Genomic DNA, 20,184 nt, shown 5'->3' with positions numbered 1-20,184 from the left:
AGCTAGTCCTTCCCAGGGATGCCCGAAGCAAAGAACATGGACAGGGACTGCACCTAATACCGTTTGTGATTTCTGACTAAAGTAAAGAACAAACTAATGGTTTTCACCAAGCTTTCTGATCCAACAAAAGCTGCAAACCAGTGATAGTGAGATGATGTTTCCATGGGCTTCCTCATGTCTCCCCCTTCCCCTGAACCTCCCCTTCCTCCCTTCTCTTTTATATATGCAATAATAATATATGGTCTATGTATCATAATAATTCTATTGTAATTATGATGTTATATGCAATTATTCTATTATAATATAATTATAATTATAGTATAATCTTATAATATCATTATAATTATAATCTAATTACATATAATTAGATTATTTAATACTATAATAAACATTTTATATTAATATGTAATGATAATAATTATATATATGTCCTTTGCCCATGCAATATTTGGGACATACTTATGCTAAAGAAATTATTAATTGTTTATCTGAAATTCGAGTTTAACTGGGTATTCTATATTTTTGTTTGCTAAATCTGAGAGCCCTAAGATTCCTTCATAAACCAATTAAGTTAGAATCTCCTAGGTTGGGGCCTGGGCAAAAGAAATTCTGTAAACTCTCCCAGGCAATTCCACTGTTAGCCGTGGTTAAAAATGCTGCTTGAAGAGCCTCGCTCTCATTTACAGCCACTGTCTCATACTCGCTGAACCCAACTGTTTCTTGTTCTTCCCAACATACACCCTGCAAATGTATGTAAAGATTTTGTCTCTCTCATCAATCTAGCCTTGTCCAAATCAATATTACCTTTTTCATTAATTCAGTGTCTAAGGGAAGGGCTTAGGCAAGGCGGTACAAGTGGTGATGCCTGAGATACACTGCAGACAACTGGGCGACCTCATCCTCATTGTCAGAGTTGAGATCTTTTTAAAATAGTCCCTGCCTCAATGACTCCCATCCGGGAAGAAAATAGGATAGGATACCACCCCCTGAGCTAATCCACCCTTTTTTCCTTCCAGGTATATCTACTTGTAAAAAACTGCTGGGAGGAAGATCCAGAAAAGAGACCAGATTTCAAGAAAATTGAGAATACACTGGCCAAGATATTTGGGTATTGCTGACATTTTGCTTTTTTCTCACTGATTCCAGATTATTCTAACAATAGTTGACATTCAGTGGCACCTAAGAATGAGAGTGCCTATTCTAATGAAAAACCCTGGACTGAAGCACCTACCTCAGAAAAATTAAAATGATATGGAGACTAACAGGGAAATAATCACTTGATAAGTTAAATACTCAAGGGCAAAACTTGCCTGATTAAAAACTATATTCTGACTAATCATAAGTATGTCTGTTAAAAATATAGTTCCCTGACCCTTCTGCAGGTAATTAGATTTTAGAAGTCTGTTATGGGTCCTGGAAATCGGTAAAGTCCCTGTATAATTCTTAAGATCACCAAGTTTCTTAAATTTTTCAAATCTAAAAAAAAAAAAAAATAAATCTTAGGATCAGCAACTTTGGCCCTACGTCCTTAAGACTTGAGCCATGAATCAGACTATAATTCAGGATTTTTAAAAAAAGTAACACACAATTATCCAGTAAGATTGAATTCTAGATTTCTCATGTTTTCTGTTAGAGACAGTGCAGAGTGAGAAAAATAACACTGGAGTGAGAGAGGGGATCCAGTTTCTACACTAGGATCTAATAATTGCTTGCTTTGGGACATTGGGCAAAACACTTATCCTAATTGGGTGTCAATTTTCTTGTTAGTAAAATTGGACTGAACAAGATCATTTGTACAACTCCTTCCAGCTCTAACTTTCTGCAAGTCTCATTAAGTCATTCAGATACTTAATGAGCCTAAAAGCCCAAGGCTGGAGAAGAAGTAGAGTGAAGTTAATCAAAGTGAGGTCATTGATTTGGTAGATCTAAGCTGTCGTTTGGGGGAAAGGAGCAGGAAGTGATAAGCAATTTAATTCTTGCCCACTTTTCATTGCTTCACAAACCTGTTACTAAGAGCAGATGAGCTTGTACGTGTGACAGATGACATGTAAACTCTTGGAGATAAACTGGGCCCCTGATGGTCTACCCTAGAGAATCTGATGTCATTGATCTGGGGGGCAGGCTGACATCGGGAGTTTTAATAGCTCCTTAGATGATTAAAACTTGCAGCCATTTTTTTTTTTAAATGCAGCCAAGGTTGAGGAAATGTTCGGTTAAATCAATCCATCATGAAGTAAGATAACCATCTTCATTCTTTACACCTGCTCCCTTCCCCTTTCTACCAACTAGACTCTAGGTGTTTCTAGTAAGTGCCCTGGGGAACTTGTTTAAAAATTCTGTTTCTTAATCCCAAGCCTAGCAGTTTCCAGTCATATAGGTGTGCAATGGGACTCAGGAATGGATTGAATTTTTAGCAGTCATCCCTCCACATCCCAAGGGGATTATTATGTAGGCCATCTTCTCCTTGACTGTATAAATTTTTATAATTGCTGTTGTAATAACAAAATGGTATGATTTGTCCAGCCCCTTCAATTGTGCCATATGTGTTGCCAACATTATCTCTGATCCCCACAATGACTCTGCAGGAACTCAGCGTGCCGCTGAGCCAGCTCAGCACCAAGGCTTGTCATAGGCTCGTGTCACAGAAAGCTGGCATCTCATCCAAGTCTCCTTGGTCTAACAAAATCATTCAGAGCTAGGGGGTTTTTTGCTTTAGGACCCTGGCTTTCCATTCTGAGGAAATAATGTAAGGCTCAACTTACATTGTTTTTCTTGGTTCTCCTCATATACTTTCATTTATCACCTCTAGAGCTTTTTTTTAAAGAAAGTGTTTCCTTTATTGTAAATTATTTATTATTAAAATTTTGGAAAATGAATAAGCAAACAAGAAAATACAAACATCATTTTTTTTGTTTGTGAGTAGATAACCATCAGTTTTCAAAAATTAAAAATGAGATTATAATTTTTGCTATTTTATGAACTGACTTTTTCATGAGTGATATAGAAGTAGTATATTTTTGTGTTTAACTATTCTAATTCATATTTAATACTACATTAATACTCCATTGTACCATAGTATTTTAACTACTTTTTTGTTACCCATTTAGGTTATTTTCAAATGTTTGCCATTGTAAAGAATGCTGTGACTTCCTTTGTAGTTAACCTTTAGCATGTTCATGATTGTTTCCTTAGAATAATTCTTAGAAGCAGAATTGATGGGCTGATTGGTATATGTATTCTTAAAGCTATGACACATTTTATCAGATATCCCTCCAGGAAGGTTGTATGTATATATGTCTTCCTTCTTACCTACATTGATTACCATTGTTACAACATTTCTTTCTTTCTTTCTTTCTTTCTTTCTTTCTTTCTTTCTTTCTTTCTTTCTTTCTTTCTTCTTGTTAATCTTATTTCTATATTACTTTCATTTTTCCTGAGGTTAAATGTTTTTGTTAGGTGTCAGCCATTTTTATTTTTTCTTTGTTTAATTACCTGTTCATCATATTTGTCCATAGTTATAATGGATGTTCATGTTTTCTTAACAATGTGGAAGAGCTCTTTATATATTACTACCCACAGCCTTTTTCATGACCAGAAAAGTGAAAGTTATATGGACACCTTGATCCGACGTCTGCAGCTATACTCTCGAAATCTGGAACATCTGGTGGAGGAAAGGACACAGCTGTACAAGGCAGAGAGGGACAGAGCTGACAGACTAAATTTTATGTTGCTCCCAAGGTAAGACAAGTGGTCCTGCTGATGTGGTTTCCCACAACAACACAGCTATGCCTCATACTTAAAGCTGAAAGCTTCAGCATATTTGTCTAGCATTGTTTTTCTTGATCTATGTAGGATTGTTCCATTTTGCATATTCTTTTTTTGTTTTGTTTCATATACATATTACAGATATCCCCCTTTCCCCATCTTTGCCCCCCTCCACCCAGCCCCTGCCCCACCCCAGGCCTTTCCCACACTATTGTCTGTGTCCTTGGGCTATGCTTATATGTATACCGAATATGTTCTTTGGTTAATCGCTTCCTCTCCCCCTTCCCCCTTCCCCACTGAGATCTGTCATTCTGTTCCATGCATCTGTGCCTCTGGACCTATTTTGTTCATCAGTTTATTTTGTTCATTAGATTCCACATATTAGTGAGATCATGTGATAGTTGTTTTTCTCTAACTGGCTCATTTTGCTTAACATAATCTTCAAGTCCATCCATGCTGTTGCAAAGGTTAAGATATCCTTCCTTTTTACAGCTGTTTAGTATTCCTTTGTGTAAATATACCACAGCTTTTTTATCCACTCATCTACTGATGGGCACTTGGCTGTTTCCAGATCTTAGCTATTGTAAATAACACTGCTATGAAATAGGGGTGCATATTCTTTAAAAGACTGAGTTTTAAAATGCATGGATCTCGCTAACCCTTGTTCTGGTTTGCACTTTAAATACATTTTTTTTTAAAAAAAGAGAGAGGTTATTTTCAAGTGGCCATGTGGTGCCACAGAAGGAGTGTGGACTGTGGAGCTGGAATGACCTGGATTCCAACATCTCTGTGTCACTCTTACTAAGTCTGGGACCTTAAGCAACTCTCAGTCTCTCCTCCGTGAAATGGACATTTAAGTCTCCTATGGAATCTGTGAGCTACAAGGCACTTTCAGGCACTAAGTGTTCATTTCCTTGCTTTCTTTCTACCTCAAAGTAGAAGCCAAATTACAAGAAGTATAAGTGTTTGTAGTGGAGGAGGTGAGGCCACGCATCAGATATCTCCTCTCCTAGGCATGTATAGGCTGGCCTCCATTTTATGAAACAATACAACAGCTGTGACATAAGAGAAAAGAAATAAGGTTGGGATCACCAAACACTTTAGTTTTGTAAGTGTTAGTTTTCAGGTAATAAGCAAGAAATTAAAATATGAAGAGCTAGAAATAGGTGTAGGACAAGGCCACTGCGGGTACAACTGTTACAGTGAGAAGCAATGTTCTCCTCCCATTAAAATAGAATAAACTGTCCTATTAGATTAAGGATAATGTAGGGAGTCTAGCATTTAGATAAAATCATGGAAATTGAGATCAGCCAGGCCTGACTTCAAATCATGGTCCCACCGCCTACTGTGGATGTGATCTTGGGCACTTTCCTCAATGCTCTAAGCTCAGTTTCCCATGTGCCTCACAGGCTGGCCCAAAACATCCCCTGAAATAAGGTATAGGATGTAAGTTATGTAGCACAGTGCCTGGAATGTCCACGGTTGTTGTTGTTGTCGCTCTGACTTTTACATATAACTTGTATTAGTTATTATTATTTTATTTTGAACTCATGCTTAATTTCGAATATCAGTTCTACAGTAGTAAAGGAATGATTTTCAGATTGTATGGGCTGTTTTCTAAATAAATAGTTTCTCTTCTACAGCCTGAGTGAAGAAGTAAGTTACACACATACTCTACTCAGTCATCCAGACCTCAAGAGAGCCCAATATAGAACCCACGTGCCCTCACAGAGCCTAGGAACAGCCTGGGAATGGCACCCTTGGAATAGGCTGGACCCCTGTTAGGCAACTTCTGTCAGCGCTCCATGAATGTTAGGTACATGATGCATCATTCTTTGCCTGGCCTTTAACTCTGTAACAAAAACAAGACCCTGGTTACCTGGCTGCCTTTCCAGGGTGTCATCATCAGTGTGGTTTAACCAAGAACGTCACTCAAATGATTTCAAACAACTAGCTCACCACCTCGGTTTTCTTTTCTCGGTGCCACTTTGACCACGAGATGGTAAATATTTTTATTGGATTGCCAAGGTTGTAGAACACAAATCTCTTCAATAGCTGCAATACACCATGACTCCAGTGCAACTCGCTTCCGTAATTTATGTAAAAATTCTTTGTCTTTGTCAAAGAAAACCAACAATGGCTAGAAGAATAAAACAGAAATGTTTACAGCAAAATTATTAATAAACTTAAGACTGCATGTAGGAACCAGATAACTACTTTAACACTTATTTGAACCCTTCCCTTTGGGGTTTTTAAACAAATTAAAATAGAAATTTTTTCTTCTTTGGAAAGCCCTTCGAAGATATCTACTCTGTACACTAATTCAATCTGTGCCAGCAACAACCTGTTTATGAAAACTCACTGTGTGAGATTATAGTTCTTCCATCATTTATCTGAATATCAGTTTCTCGCGCGCACACACTACTTTCCAAGCTCATGGGACTTTTCAGATATAATCAGTAAAATGAACGGTAAAGATGGGAAATACCCAATTTTATCATTACATCTAGGTGGCCTCCAAAATAATCTGCAACCTTACACTGGGCATGTCAAGAACAACCAGCCCAAAGGTGCCCCTGCTCATCCAAAGGGCCACACCAAACGGCTGTTTATCAAAGGTCCTGAGTTCCCTCACTGCACCAGCTGAAAAACTTCCCTCCAAGCTCCGGAGGCTCTCCAAGTAATTTCTGTGGTTGATGGGCTGTTTTCTGCGAAAGTGCCTGATGTTCTTCCTCTGCCACAGTCAGCACGCTCCAGACCTTCCCCAGCTCCCCGACAGTCCCAGGCCTTGCAGAGGGAGGGGTGGGGAGAGGGGAGGGAGTGCCGAGCAACAAAAGCCCTGAAGGGGTAGGTCTTGCTGAGTTCTGGACTGGCTCTGCTCTCAGTGGTCATGGACCTTGTAAAAGTCATACTTTTAAGCCTCAGCTTTCTCATTTATGAAAATAAGGGATTTATTCTCAATGACCTCTATGGTACCTCCCAGCTTCCAGGTTCTGGTTCTAGTGGGTCCATACTCGGATCCTTTGCAGAGTGATCCCAAGGGCAGATGGGGAGCATGCAACTCATGATGGGTTGGGGAAAATGAATATGGAATCCCTTCTTGTGGTTCTTCTCTCTTAATTCTGAGACTGATAAACTGCTCTTTATATCTCTTCAACAAAGATATTCTAAGTTGCTTCTATTTGACTTCTTCGGTTTTAGCATAATTTTAACTTGTTTACATTGTGATTAACTTTGCGTTTTAAAGAACCCAAATCTGGTTCAGAATATATCAAATAAATTCTGGTTCATACTGTATCCAAGTTCATTTTTAAGTGCGTATTCCTTCATAGTGATAACAAACAATGTCATGTTAAACATGTCAGGGAGGTAAAGCTATTGACTCGGATGATGAGAAAGATCTGATAGCTATAGTCACTCAAGCCCTTACATTAATGACACTCTCTCTCCCTCTCAGCTTCTAGATATAGAGTTATATCTAGAAGAAACTATGAATAGAGAGGTAAAAAATGAGCAAGTATGTAATGTAGTAGCCTGTGTATATGTGTATTAGGTTCAATAGTCAAGTACTAAGTTAATGCTGAACCTGCTTACTAGCATAGTCATCTGAGTTCAAATGCATGTATTATATGTGTATGTATGTAATATGGTCATACATGTGGTATATGCAACTTACCTTTGCTTCCTAGCCACCCAGTTTATTGGAAATCCCAAATTCTAGAATTCCTGGTGGACAATTACTACTGTCTCAAAGGTTTATGTAAGAGAAGAAAAAAATTTACTAAAGTTGATGGCAATTTTTTTCCTTTCATCTAGGCTAGTGGTCAAGTCCCTGAAGGAGAAAGGCATTGTGGAGCCTGAACTATATGAGGAAGTTACCATCTACTTCAGTGACATTGTAGGTTTCACCACAATCTGCAAATACAGCACCCCCATGGAAGTGGTGGACATGCTGAATGACATCTATAAGAGCTTTGACCACATTCTCGATCACCATGACGTGTACAAGGTAACCACCTCACCTAACAGGCTGAGACGATCCTGAGGCCCCAGGTCAGCAGAGCCAGATTGGTTGTTCCTGTTACTTTTCAGGTCTTGTCCTTCCTAATTTACGATTTAATGCATCGGTGGTTGAATTTGAGCTCAAAGTGAAGGGAAGTAAAAGAATAAGAAGGGCCAGAAGTCCGGGGGAAAAGGAGGCATGTAATACTTTAAACAATAAAGAAGGAAAAAAAAGAGAAGGGACAGAAGTCAAAATGACTTTAAGCAGTTTGATAAAAACAACATAAAGTTCAGCAGGAATGAATTTTGGGTACTAAATTTAGAGAAAATGACATCCTCTCAAATGATCTTCAAAAAATGAATAGTGTTCAGGCTGATTGCAAGACACTGGAGTTATAATAAGTAGAATAGGAATATATTGTTGTTGTTGAAATAGCAGCATCATTCAGAAAAGCAGCATACCATATGGAACAAGTAGCTTTAGAAATAGATCTCTTCATTCAAATCCCCATTTGCCCCTTACTAACCATGTGATCTCTTAAAATATATTTAACTTCATCAGGTCTCAGTTTGTCTATCTGTAAAATTGGGTGATAATAATACCTACTTCAATGGGTTAAACAATATGCCTGGAATACTGTGTCCTTAAGCAAAGTGTAGAACTCATTCCTATAACACTCTGTCATACTGGTTTTTACTCACAGAGAGGACTTCCCTTCTAGGGTTTGTCTTAGCCCAATCCTCAGAAAGCCATATTAACAATAGCCCTTGTTAGACAGTAAATGATTATGCATTTTAGAGATATATGACAAAAAGAAGTTAACAATAAACATGAACTATACATATGATTGTGAAAATAAAATTAAAGGGAGGAAAGGACATTTATCAAATAATAATGTTTATATACACTGAGTGGCCAGATTATTATGATCTCTGAACGCATAATAATCTGGCCACTCAGTATATATATATTAGAAGCCCGGTGCATGAATTCGTGCATGGGTGGGGTCCGGCCAGCCTGGCCAGGGGGAGGGGATATGGGCGGTTGGCTGGCCTGCCTGCTGGTCGAACTCCTGGTTGAGGGGACAATTTGCATATTAGCCTTTTATTATATAAGATATACACTGAGTGGCCAGATTATTATGTGTTCAGAGATCATAATAATCTGGCCACTCAGTGTAGGACTGTTAATATAAATCTACCACTTACTATAAGAAAAGTGTGTAGAGTCACCATACTACAAGAATGTGTATTTTATCTTGGAGGAAACTACAATTTTTTTTCAAATAATATGTGAAAATTGGTAAGTGCTGAAAATGACTTTTCTGGTACATAAAGGTCTTTCTAAAATAACATATAGCTACTCAGATTATTTAAACATTCCTAGAATTGTCAATACATCTGGGTGATTTATATTATTGTGAAGTACTTACATATAATCATCTATAGCTATTTTATCATCCATTTTACTAGACTATAGAAACCCTAAAGAAATGAGCATAGAAACTGGTCTGAAACTGATCCCAGAAAAAGTATACAGGACTCATACTGAGTTTTCTTTTGTATTTGATATGTGATTAACTACTTCTGTTTCATTTCTTGTGCCTTTTGAAGGAGCAGCTTCACTGATCAGAAACTGTTTTCACAGGTGGAAACCATTGGTGATGCCTACATGGTAGCTAGTGGCTTGCCTAAGAGAAATGGTAATCGGCATGCAGTAGACATTGCCAAGATGGCCTTGGATATTCTCAGCTTCATGGGGACCTTCGAGCTGGAGCATCTTCCGGGCCTCCCGATATGGATTCGCATTGGAGTTCACTCTGGTATGGGGTTGAGCATTGTAGCAAATGGGAACCATATGTATCTCTGTGCACCCACTAAATCAGAAAGTGTAGAGTCTTCAAATGTGATCAGTGTTCGCGTGAGGTTTACTCTTGGATCTGTCTGCCAAAAATGAGGTCCATTACACATCCTGACATAATTAGACCCATCCCTAGAGAGTTCTAGGAAACACCTTTGACTCCTGGAATGATAAACACCAACCACGTCCTAAAATAACAAGCTCCAGATTTCCTGGTTAAGTCACTATATTTAGTGTTTCATTTATCACCTTCCCATTCCCTCCCTCTCCCCTGCCCCCAACTTCAGTATTTTCCACCGTTTAAATATTATGGTATCTTAAATGGATTAGATTATCTGTGGGGGTGGGGAGGGGATGGCTGGTCAAATTCTTATAATAAAAGGGCATTTATGCCCCCCACCCCCACCCCTCTCATTGGTACAGAAAGCACATGAGCCACTTCAAAAACCATGAAAGTTACTCACCCTTGAATGTAGAGATTTGAAAAGATGAGTTACAATTGTTCTAGAAAAACGTAGTTGGAAAGGAACTCAGAAATCATCTAGATTAATCCTTATAGGACATAGATTATCTTTACAGGTCCCAAGGTAAGTAATAACATAGCCACTTTTAGAACAATTCCAGGATTTCCTGAAAACTCACTGTTCCCAAAGCCACATCACTCCATTATTAAATATTTGTAATCATAAGACAGTCTTTCCCTGTGTTACATTAACTCACGTCTCCCTATAATTTCTTGTCATTGCTCCTCTTTCTGCCTTCAAGCCTTGCAGAAGAGCCACAGTGTAGAAAACCGGAGAGATCGCTCCAGGCTTTGTGGCCAGGACCAGACAGCTGCATTTACAAAAGTCATTCTGTATCCACCGAACCTGTCTCAAAGCCTGGCAGTAAATATTGATTGATTAAGAAATCAGTGAGATTCTTAAAGTGACAGTCAATAGACATTCAAAACTGCTGCCGCATCGTTCACTGCCAGGAACACAGCTGTGGCCTTCCCCGATTGTGTACACAGCCAAATGTCTTAGATGTTTCCATATATACATGAGCGAACTTCCTGGGCATCTCTTCAGCCAGCAACAGCATTCTGTCTGTTTTGAGCCATTGCAAATCGCCAGAGGAAGGAACAGCAACAGGTCTGACCGAACCAAGTCCGAGAAACTGGAGCTCTGGGTCCTGGCCCCTTCTCTCTCTCTGTGACCCCCTCAAGGCCTGAGCTGACTACCAGGACCCCAGCGCTACCTAATTGGGCTGAAAAAAGGATAGCTAGTAGGCACACATACCTACTATCTAGGTACTATCCTAGAGTTTAACCCTAAGAAATGAAAGGGTCGAAGTTAAATAGTGATAGTTGAAAACAAGACAAATATCTGCAAGGATTTTCCCATGTCCAGGCCCTCCTCAGTGTTATCACTCCGTTTCTGAAGAGCCACTTGTGACTAGATCTAAGGCCCAGATCAGAAATCTCATCTAGCAGCTGCCTCTACTGTGCCTTTCCTGCTGGAGTTAGTCTTTTGTCTGTTTGCTTTTTCTGTTTGCTTACTTTTTGTTTATTTTGTACCCAACCTAACAGGGAAAAGCTCAGCACTCAGGGGAAGTCTAGTATTTTTTATTTTTTTCAATGTTCATAAACACAGAGTGTTTATAGGATAAATCTATAAAGAAACTCAACTTATGTAGATCAAAACCCAACTAGAAATCAGCCAGACTAGAAGACCAGTAGTTACTTTATCCAACACCTGTTTTTGCCGTTTCTGAGTTAATCTTTAACCTCTAAAATCTTTACCGCTTGCATTCAGTCGTTCCACACAAACACTTGTTTAAACAACCCTTTCTCCCCACCTGGTATACACAGTGCACAGTCTTCCTTGGCTTTGTTTTTGCTAGAATGTTTTTGCGCTCCCCCATTCCACTGCATTCACATGGCACGTGAAATGCTCAGGGAAAATTCTGCCAGATCCTTGTCTTCTGGGTCTTCCATCATCATGCCATTAATCCCAGAAATGCCTCCCTACTAAATCAAAATAAAATAAGACAAACGTGGGCCACTGAACCTTCAAGTGTACTGGGACCTCCTGCAGTTCAGAGCTCAGGGCTGTGTGGCTCAGTGCAGTGAGCAAGCAATGGGATAGTCTTTTTTTTTTTTTAATATATTTTATTGATTTTTTTACAGAGAGGAAGGGAGAGGGACAGAGAGCTAGAAACATCAATGAGAGAGAAACATTGACCAGCTGCCTCCCGCACACCCCCAACCAGGGATGTGCCAGCAGCCAACGTGCATGCCCTTGACCGGAATCGAACCTGGGACCCTTCAGTCAGCAGACCGACGCTCTATCCACTGAGCCAAACCGGTTTCGGCAACAATGGGATAGTCTTCATCCTACAGCTTCTATTGAAAATATTCAGAATGACTTCCCATCTTTCAGCCTGGGTCTGATGCCTTCTTGCTTTGTGCAAATGCACTTTTCTATGCCAGAGCAAAATACTTTCTGAAAGCATGCATTGATTGACTAATGATGTTTCCCTCATTGAATACATTCTTCATTCGAGCTCATTATTCACACCCGAAGACATGTCTCCATCAAATGGAGTATTCAGCATTGTGGCACCTTCATTCCTCTCTGTGCTTTCCATTCCTTCACTTCCTGCCTTCTGCCCTTTCCAGGTCCCTGTGCCGCTGGCGTCGTGGGGATCAAGATGCCTCGTTATTGTCTATTTGGAGATACCGTCAACACAGCCTCCAGGATGGAATCCACTGGCCTCCGTAAGAAGGGAGATTGCATTTCTTAGAGGACAAAGATTCTGTCTTTCAGCAGGAGGGAATTGTAGGATAACGTGCACAAGAAGTGCCAGTGAGATGATGAATGAATGACCCTTCTTCACAGTGAATGAACACAAGACTGTGTCATTCCAGGCCTTGCTACATTTGCTTTTGTTGTGACTGTTTACTGATCATTATTCTTTCTTTTGGCTCAGTTTTAGGTCGCTTCTATTAGTTTGGGTTCATTAGCAATGCATTCAGGCATGCTCTACCTGGAGTAGTCATTAACTTTAGCAGAATCCATGTAAGTTAAAAAAAACAAAAAAACCACCAATCAGTAGGCTAGGTATGGAGTATACAACTTGGTTCATTTTCTTATTTCTCTTTTATTTGGTTTTCCTGGGAATTGGTTTTAGTAAAGAAAAATGTAAGTATTTGTTATCTGCAAAAACCTATATTGTATTTGCCTGGCAAAGTAGAGGCACTGTGTGTTGCATGTAGTAGATGCTAAATAAATATTGATGACAGTGATAGTAACATAAATAAACACAAGAGTGAATGAAAGCATTGGTAGATGTGGGCAGACATTGCAAAAATACAGGTGTTAGAACAGTATTTTGGCAATTTACTGACAACCTGATACTGGTTTATACTGGAAAATCATGATGTAAAGGAAAGAATAAGTTTGGGGCTAAACAGACTTGTGTTAACATTATTACTATGCAAATCACTGTCTGTGTTAAGGTAGTGGGGGAATTACCTCATTTTTCTAGGCATCAAAAATTTGAGGATAGGATACCAACCTTGCTGGAAGGATTGGAGAGGATATGTGTTAGTTAAGCACTTAGCAATCCTCTGATTGATGGTAGACATACAATATTGGGGTGCAATTATTCTTATTATTGTTATTGTCTGTGGCACCCATAATGGGAAAGGTGATATACAGCAATGGACTTATGAATGGAAGTATATCCTCACCACTTAGTTGTCAGGAAGATAACAATATCCCAGAAGAGTAAAATTTGAGAAAATCAAGACCCTATAACTGTCTCCTGAATCTTTATCTTGTCACCAACACTTTGGCTACTTATTGGAACTTTTACATGGGGACCCACATGCCAGCTCTCAAGCTCAGCACCACAAGCTAAATCTAAAACACGGTCCTGGGGCTACCACTCTGAGCTGGAATGAGAATCCATGGAGCACAACCCAGGAGCTCCATCACTCAGCACCCTGAAAACAGTGCCAGACCCTCTTTATTCCTACATGTGATATTTATTCCACTGGTTGTATTTTTAAGTGTTCTTTCACTAAAATATCTGAGCTGTCAAGAACATCTAAAGTGAATATCCGGAATCAAGGGGAAACAAATGTGGCCATATCACAGATTTCAAATGGACCAGATTTTCATTGATCTGCTTTGCTTTTCCAGCCTTGAGAATCCATGTGAGTGGCTCCACCATAGCCATCCTGAAGAGAACCGAGTGCCAGTTCTTATATGAAGTGAGAGGAGAAACATACTTAAAGGTAAGGGACCCACAGGGACAGTACCCAGAAAAGCCACTCACACCCCCCTGTGGGCCACTTCCTTTGAGACTGGACACCCAGTGGTCAGTAATATTGGGGAACATAAGATGAAGAATCCTTTTCTGTACTCCCTGCATGGATCTCCCTCTGTCCCCGCGATGATCACAGACCATCCCCACGATGGTCACCCACTATCCCATGTAGGAGAAGCCACCCCCAAAGAATGTGAACTCAGCTTCTCTTTACTTCAACGAGCCCCTTTCATATTCTGAACTATGACCTCTATGTTATAAAATGCTGCCACCATTTCTTCCACAGGCACACAAGTTTTGCCCCCAATTCCTCCTTTATACCCAAGAGCCACAGTCCAGTTCAGGACTAATCTAACTACAGTCAATGTCCCGTCTCCTTACATCCTTGCACTTACTTCAAGATGCTGCCACTCTGAGGCCACCTCTCCAGCCAGTTGCTTTATCATTAAAAGCTCTGGACAAGAGAGCGCAAGCTGCCCTCCAAAGCCACCAAATGCCTCCACTTGGCTCTCAGGCTGCTTTTTGAAGGTCATTACAATCTTTTCACAATTGTCTGAGGCCAACTATTGCCAATAAGATCATCTGTCTCCAGTAGCCATAGCGCTTCTAGCCTTTACGCTGTGGTTACAACTTAAGCCTCCTTTTGTGTAGTAGGGTCCCAACATCACACTCACTTTGTAATCCTCCATAAATACATTTTCTACACCGAGCATTTCTCCCCAGATAGAAGCAGTTTATGGATTACTACAGTTCAAACATATTTTAAAAACCCCAAACACTATGAGTGATATATATATTACCATCCTTCTCCTTTTCAAATACCAGCTCTAGCAAAACCAGGATTTTCAGTAAGTTTCCATTCATTTTATAACCTCCAGAAAACATCACTTACTAAGTGTTTAGTATGATACACGTGTTTATAGTTTACACTCTTTAGGCGGAGAAACTGTGGCAAAACTTCTGTGGCAAACTTCATGGCAAAATGAGCCAGAAGAAAATGTGGATAATGAAAACCAGTCAGATTTGTTGGCATAACATAACTGTAAATGAATTTTCTTCCTTCTTAATTTAGAGTTCTTGTGATGTTGCCATAGTGATATTTTAAAATCTTTGGGGAGGGGGGACTTTGCTTTGAAGAAAACATGTCTGGTGATTGAAAGACTTGTTTTTATTTATTTTAGAGAGAGAGAGAGAGAGAGAGAGAGAGAGAGAGAGAGAGAGAGAGAGATCAATTTGTTGTTCCGCTTATTTATACACTCATTGGTAGATTCTTGTATGTGCTCTGACTGGGACTTGAACCCATAACCTTGGCATATTGGAATGATGCTCTAACCAACTGAGCTAGCAGCCAGGGCAAGAGACTTGTTTCTAAAATGGCACTTGGAGCCTTAGCTGTTTTGGCTCAGTGTTTGGAGCATCAGCCCGTGGACTGAAGGTCAAAGGTTTGATTCCCATCAAGGACACGTACCTTGGTTGCAGACTCCAATCCTGGCCCTAGTCAGGGTTTGTGCAGAAAGCAACCAATCGATGTGTCTCTCTCACATCAATGTTTCTCTCTCTCTCTAGAAATCAAGGGGAAAAATATCCTCGGGTAAGAATTAATAAAAAAAATTTTTTTAAGGCATTTGGAAATAAGCTCTGTCCATATGTAATGCAGACCATATCAGGAAGGTGTGCTGCACTGAAATATAGGCACTGATGAGGAACTCAGGGGGAAATGTTGCTTAGAAACGGACACTTGTCAGAACAGTGGGCTAGAACTGAACTGTCTCATTGGCCTCCATGGTACTCACCTCTCTTGTCTCACTAGGGAAAAGGAACTGAGACCACATACTGGCTGACCGGAATGAAGGACCAAAAATACAACCTGCCAACCCCTCCTACTGTGTAAGCTGCTGGGTGTGGCGGGGAAGGGGAGTGGAGGTCTGGGCTTTGTAAGTTGAGCTTCGTACAGCCAACTTTTTGGCAAGTGCTTTGACAGTGTCAATGGTGTATTAAATATGGGGACTACAGGTGTGAGTAGTTTAGAAACCTCCCTTCTCTGGCTGCTAGAGGCTGGGTATTCCAGGCATGTCCAAGAGAACAGAGGACACTTGAGAGCTCACTTCCTCTGTGTTTGGTTCTGATAAAGAGTAAAGCACGCTGGAGGCGAAGAGGCACTCTGCATCTCCACCCCTGCCTACAGCTCTCTGCTGGGCCACATGTTGACAATGGGATCTACCCCATTCTTACGGCTGTGGTTCTGGGTCTTCCCATGGAATGTGTGTTCTCCCTGAGACGAGGAAGACAGGTTCCAGGTCTGACTGACAGTCTCAGTTCCCCTAAAGCTGACTCAAATGGTCACCAAGTTGCACAGTGGTTGCTGCAGTCAGTCACGTGGCTGTTGCTGTGGCATTTGCTATGGTAGAGAAACCCCATCTTGCAGACTCCTAGATGTTGGACATAGACAGATGGCAAGCCTAGAGATGCCAAAACCACCCAGGTCTTCCCTGGGGCACAGGGGACCTGGCCTCTTCCTGGGAGTGCTCCACAATCATTCCAAATTCTTGAAACCCTCCATTCATTCTGAGTCCTCCCCAGACACTCCTAGGAATGTGTGGGACCAACACGTTTCCAGGGTTGGGTTGCAGGGGCCCAGCATCGCTCTGGCTTTTTGCCCCCTCCCTGCAGGGGCATGGGTGAACCTAACAGCGCCCCCGAGTTCTAGCAGCATGGTGTTTCACTTTGAAATTGAAATAACAATTTTCAGTTTGAAATATATTCTGTTTTTTCTATATATTCAACTGCACAGAGTAGGCTAACAGTGCCTTATGGTCATCCCAGACAAGCCTGTTTATCTGGACTTCCTGTGACTAGCACAGAAGCAGCCTTTGATAAGTGCTGGGTAAACTGAGCAGGTTGTTCTAGAGCGAAGAAATATTCTGTATGAATTGCTGAGAAGTTCTATTTTCCTTCTCCACTCACTTCCCAGGGAGAATCAACAGCGCTTGCAGGCTGAGTTTTCAGACATGATTGCCAACTCTTTGCAGAAAAGACAGACTGCAGGAATAAGAAACCGAAGACCCACGCGGGTAGCCAGCTACAAAAAAGGCTCTCTGGAATACATGCAGCTGAACATCACAGACGAAGAGAACACCCATTTTTAAACCTATGAGGCCCAAGGCCTCAGGCAAATGAAGTACAGGTGCCCTCGGGCAGCAACCTCCAGGGTCCCAAAGCCTCCATTTCCCTGAGACCTCAGTGGAACACAAGACTCAAATGCCTCCTACTGAGCCTCTAACAGTGGGTATCGTAACCCACGTAACCCACCCACCATCCTATTTGTTTCTATAAATACTGACTCTGACTGATCTATAACTTATAAAAGCGTGTTTGTATAAGAATCCTAGGAACTGACTTCAGATACAGACTCCGACCTTCAGCCATCCCAGTTCCGTGGGATTTGCTGACCTTCAACCATAAAACCAGGATGACAAAGACCAGGGTGACACACACAGACCATCACTTGACCGATTTCGAGGTCCTTATCGGGATGGACTGTGTGGCCTGCACGCAGAGAACTTTTCACCCCCTCCCCTTGGTCTCTTTGTTCTGCTTTGCCTCTCCCTCCTCGTGAAAACCCCTGCCTGCTCTGAGGTGTTGAGCAGGCTTTGTGGCAAGAGTCCCCCATCCCCTCAGGTGACCGGCACTTGAATAAAACCTCTTTCTTTTTTCACCAGCATCTGTCTCATGAGTTTGGTTTTTGTGGTGGCAGGCAGCCACACTTGGGTTTCAGTTACAAGCTTTGGCTGCCTGTCTGGAACATTTTATAAGAATATTCTGGAGCCCTAACTGGTTTGGCTCAGTGGATAGAGCATCGGCCTGTGGACTGAACGGTCCCAGGTTCGATTCCAGTCAAGGGCATGTACCTTGGTTGCAAGCACATCCCCAGTAGGGGGTGTGCAGAAGGCAGCTGATCGATGATTCTCTCTCATCTATGTGTCTAACTCTCTATCCTTCTCCCTTCCTCTCTGTAAAAAAAATCAACAAAATATATATTTTTTTCAAAAAAGAATATTCTAGAAAAGTAAACTACCTTTCACTCTGGAGCCTGATCTCAACACTTGCTTCAGGGAGCTTCAACCTGGGAAAGAGGAATGGATGTACTATCTCAAAGTTGAGGAGTTTTGTTCTCATTTCATTTATATTGGGTTTTTTTTATTTACTGGCTCTTTTTCCTTTTATATTCATGATATGATATTTTAAATTGTTAATTATATTTTAAATATCTTATCTCCATTAAATTTTATTTAACTCATAATTTTTGCAGAAAATATGCTGTATATTAGGATTAATATGCTATCATTAGGATTGTATATACAGAGTGTCCCCCAAAAATGTATATACACACTTTAACAGCTGATGGCTCGATTTTGAAGATGAAATGTATTTTAATAAACACTGCATTTATAATTATTCAGTGTGTGTGTATACATTTTGGGGGGACACCCTATAGTTAATGGTTGAAAGCTTACTGAGTCTGTGTGTTTCCACCTATTCCTCCCATTTTCCTGAATTGCACCAGCCCCATCTTGTGCTCCTTGAAAAGCTGGCTAAATCCACCCGCACGGAACCAGGGCAAAGCTAGCATTGCTGCTCAGGGCTAAGAACCTTGACATTCAGTATCACTGCCCCACCTGAGGAGACTTGGTCTAGTCCTCTACCACGGGAGGCAGGGCCTGCAGCTATCTGAGGTCTGGGATAAAGTCAAATCCTGTTTAACTGTAAAGACACAGAACTTCAAACTACAGATAACCCTTTCCTGTCATCCAGCAGCCATCTCGGGACCCTTCTTGTGGCACCCCAGCATGACTCAGTTGCTTGAAATTTCTGGGGAAATGGCAAACGTCAAGTGGTGTTGAGCAGAGTGGAATCAGCAAAGGCAAGCAAGACAAGCTTGTAACACTTCTGGCATTAACCTTCAGAACTAAAACAACTACTTCAAACACTTCCCCCTCCCCAGGCCTCTGCCATGGAAACCACTCAGAGATTCAGAAACGTTGTCTTTTCCATCTCCTGGAAAAGCAGAAAATCAAATGGTAATAGAATAAATTATCTCCTGATTTACAGGTTGAGAACTAATATGCAGCAAGAGTCCTTTCTTGGAGTCTGGAGGTGTATGATCTATCTGCCTCAGTGTCTTGCACAAGGAGATTTTTCTGCACGGAGATGAGGTTGTGACATGAACATTCTTGGTCACTCGTTTAGGAGCATCTCTTCTTATTTCAGGAACTGGGTGTGGGGAATTATAGAAGCATGGTCTCTGCCAAGCTTTGAATCCTATAGGGGAGAGAGAAATGTAAAGAGATAAGTAGGTTTTGGTACAAAGCAATGTTCTTTTTTTTTTTTTTAACATATTGATTTTTTACAGAGAGGAAGGGAGAGAGATAGAGAGTTAGAAACATCAATGAGAAAGAAACATCGACCAGCTGCCTCCTGCACACCCCCTACTGGGGATGTGCCCGCAACCAGGGTACATGCCCTTGACCGGAATCGAACCTGGGATCTTTCAGTCCGCAGGCCGACACTCTATCCACTGAGCCAAACCGGTTTTGGCCAAAGCAATGTTCTTGACAGCAGGCAAATTTAGCAACTTTAACATCAACCAGAAAAACTCCAAAGCATCTTTAATGCCATGGGGCATTGCTAAAACATCTCAACAGCAGGCTTGTGTTTGTCTTCTATGACAGGACCTACATGGTTGTGAAACATTTCTCTGCCTTTAAACAGATGTGTGGCCTCGGCTGGTCCACTGAGCAATATGATTACGGGATACCAGTGATGACAGCGACTAAGAATGGGACCCAAGCAAGGGTCAAACTCTTGCACTGTTCCTTTCTAGCTGCGAGTTAATTAATTAATGTCTCCAAGCTCCTGATGTTTCATTAGTTAACCATGAGTCATAATATCCACCTCAAGGGGTTGTTACTAAGATATTTTTAAATTGAAATTTACCAAGCACCTAGCACAGTGTCAGTCACATTAGGTTCTCAACAAATAACCTTTACCTTCCATTTTTCCCATCTCTACTTGCTTTATATTTAACAATTGGTTATAGAATTTTTCAAATGTACACAAATTTAGATGGAATATAGCTAATGAATCCCTATATAGTCATCATCAGTTTTAAGAATTATCAAAAAATAAAAAATAATCTGAAAAAGAAATTTATATTCATTTACAGGTATAACAATTCAGGC

At 40.7% G+C, this 20,184-nt stretch overlaps 1 protein-coding gene across 1 annotated transcript in view; it reads left to right on the top strand.

Moving 5' to 3' along the window:
* GUCY2C (guanylate cyclase 2C) overlaps positions 1–17,606 on the top strand; it is a 70,882-nt gene extending 53,276 nt beyond the window's left edge. Inside the window, exons 20-27 of the mRNA XM_079775451.1 lie at positions 1,017–1,108; positions 3,580–3,738; positions 7,582–7,774; positions 9,416–9,590; positions 12,291–12,389; positions 13,819–13,913; positions 15,756–15,832; positions 16,917–17,606. Coding sequence (XP_079631577.1) covers positions 1,017–1,108; positions 3,580–3,738; positions 7,582–7,774; positions 9,416–9,590; positions 12,291–12,389; positions 13,819–13,913; positions 15,756–15,832; positions 16,917–17,091 — 1,065 coding nt within the window. The 3' untranslated portion in view covers positions 17,092–17,606. The remainder of the gene's footprint in view (positions 1–1,016; positions 1,109–3,579; positions 3,739–7,581; positions 7,775–9,415; positions 9,591–12,290; positions 12,390–13,818; positions 13,914–15,755; positions 15,833–16,916) is intronic.
* Positions 17,607–20,184: the final 2,578 nt, after the last annotated feature.

Source organism: Cnephaeus nilssonii, assembly GCF_951640355.1.
Source record: "Cnephaeus nilssonii genome assembly, chromosome: 6".
NCBI classification, from domain to species: domain Eukaryota; kingdom Metazoa; phylum Chordata; class Mammalia; order Chiroptera; family Vespertilionidae; genus Cnephaeus; species Cnephaeus nilssonii.
This window is presented reverse-complemented; position numbering and strand designations above follow the sequence as displayed.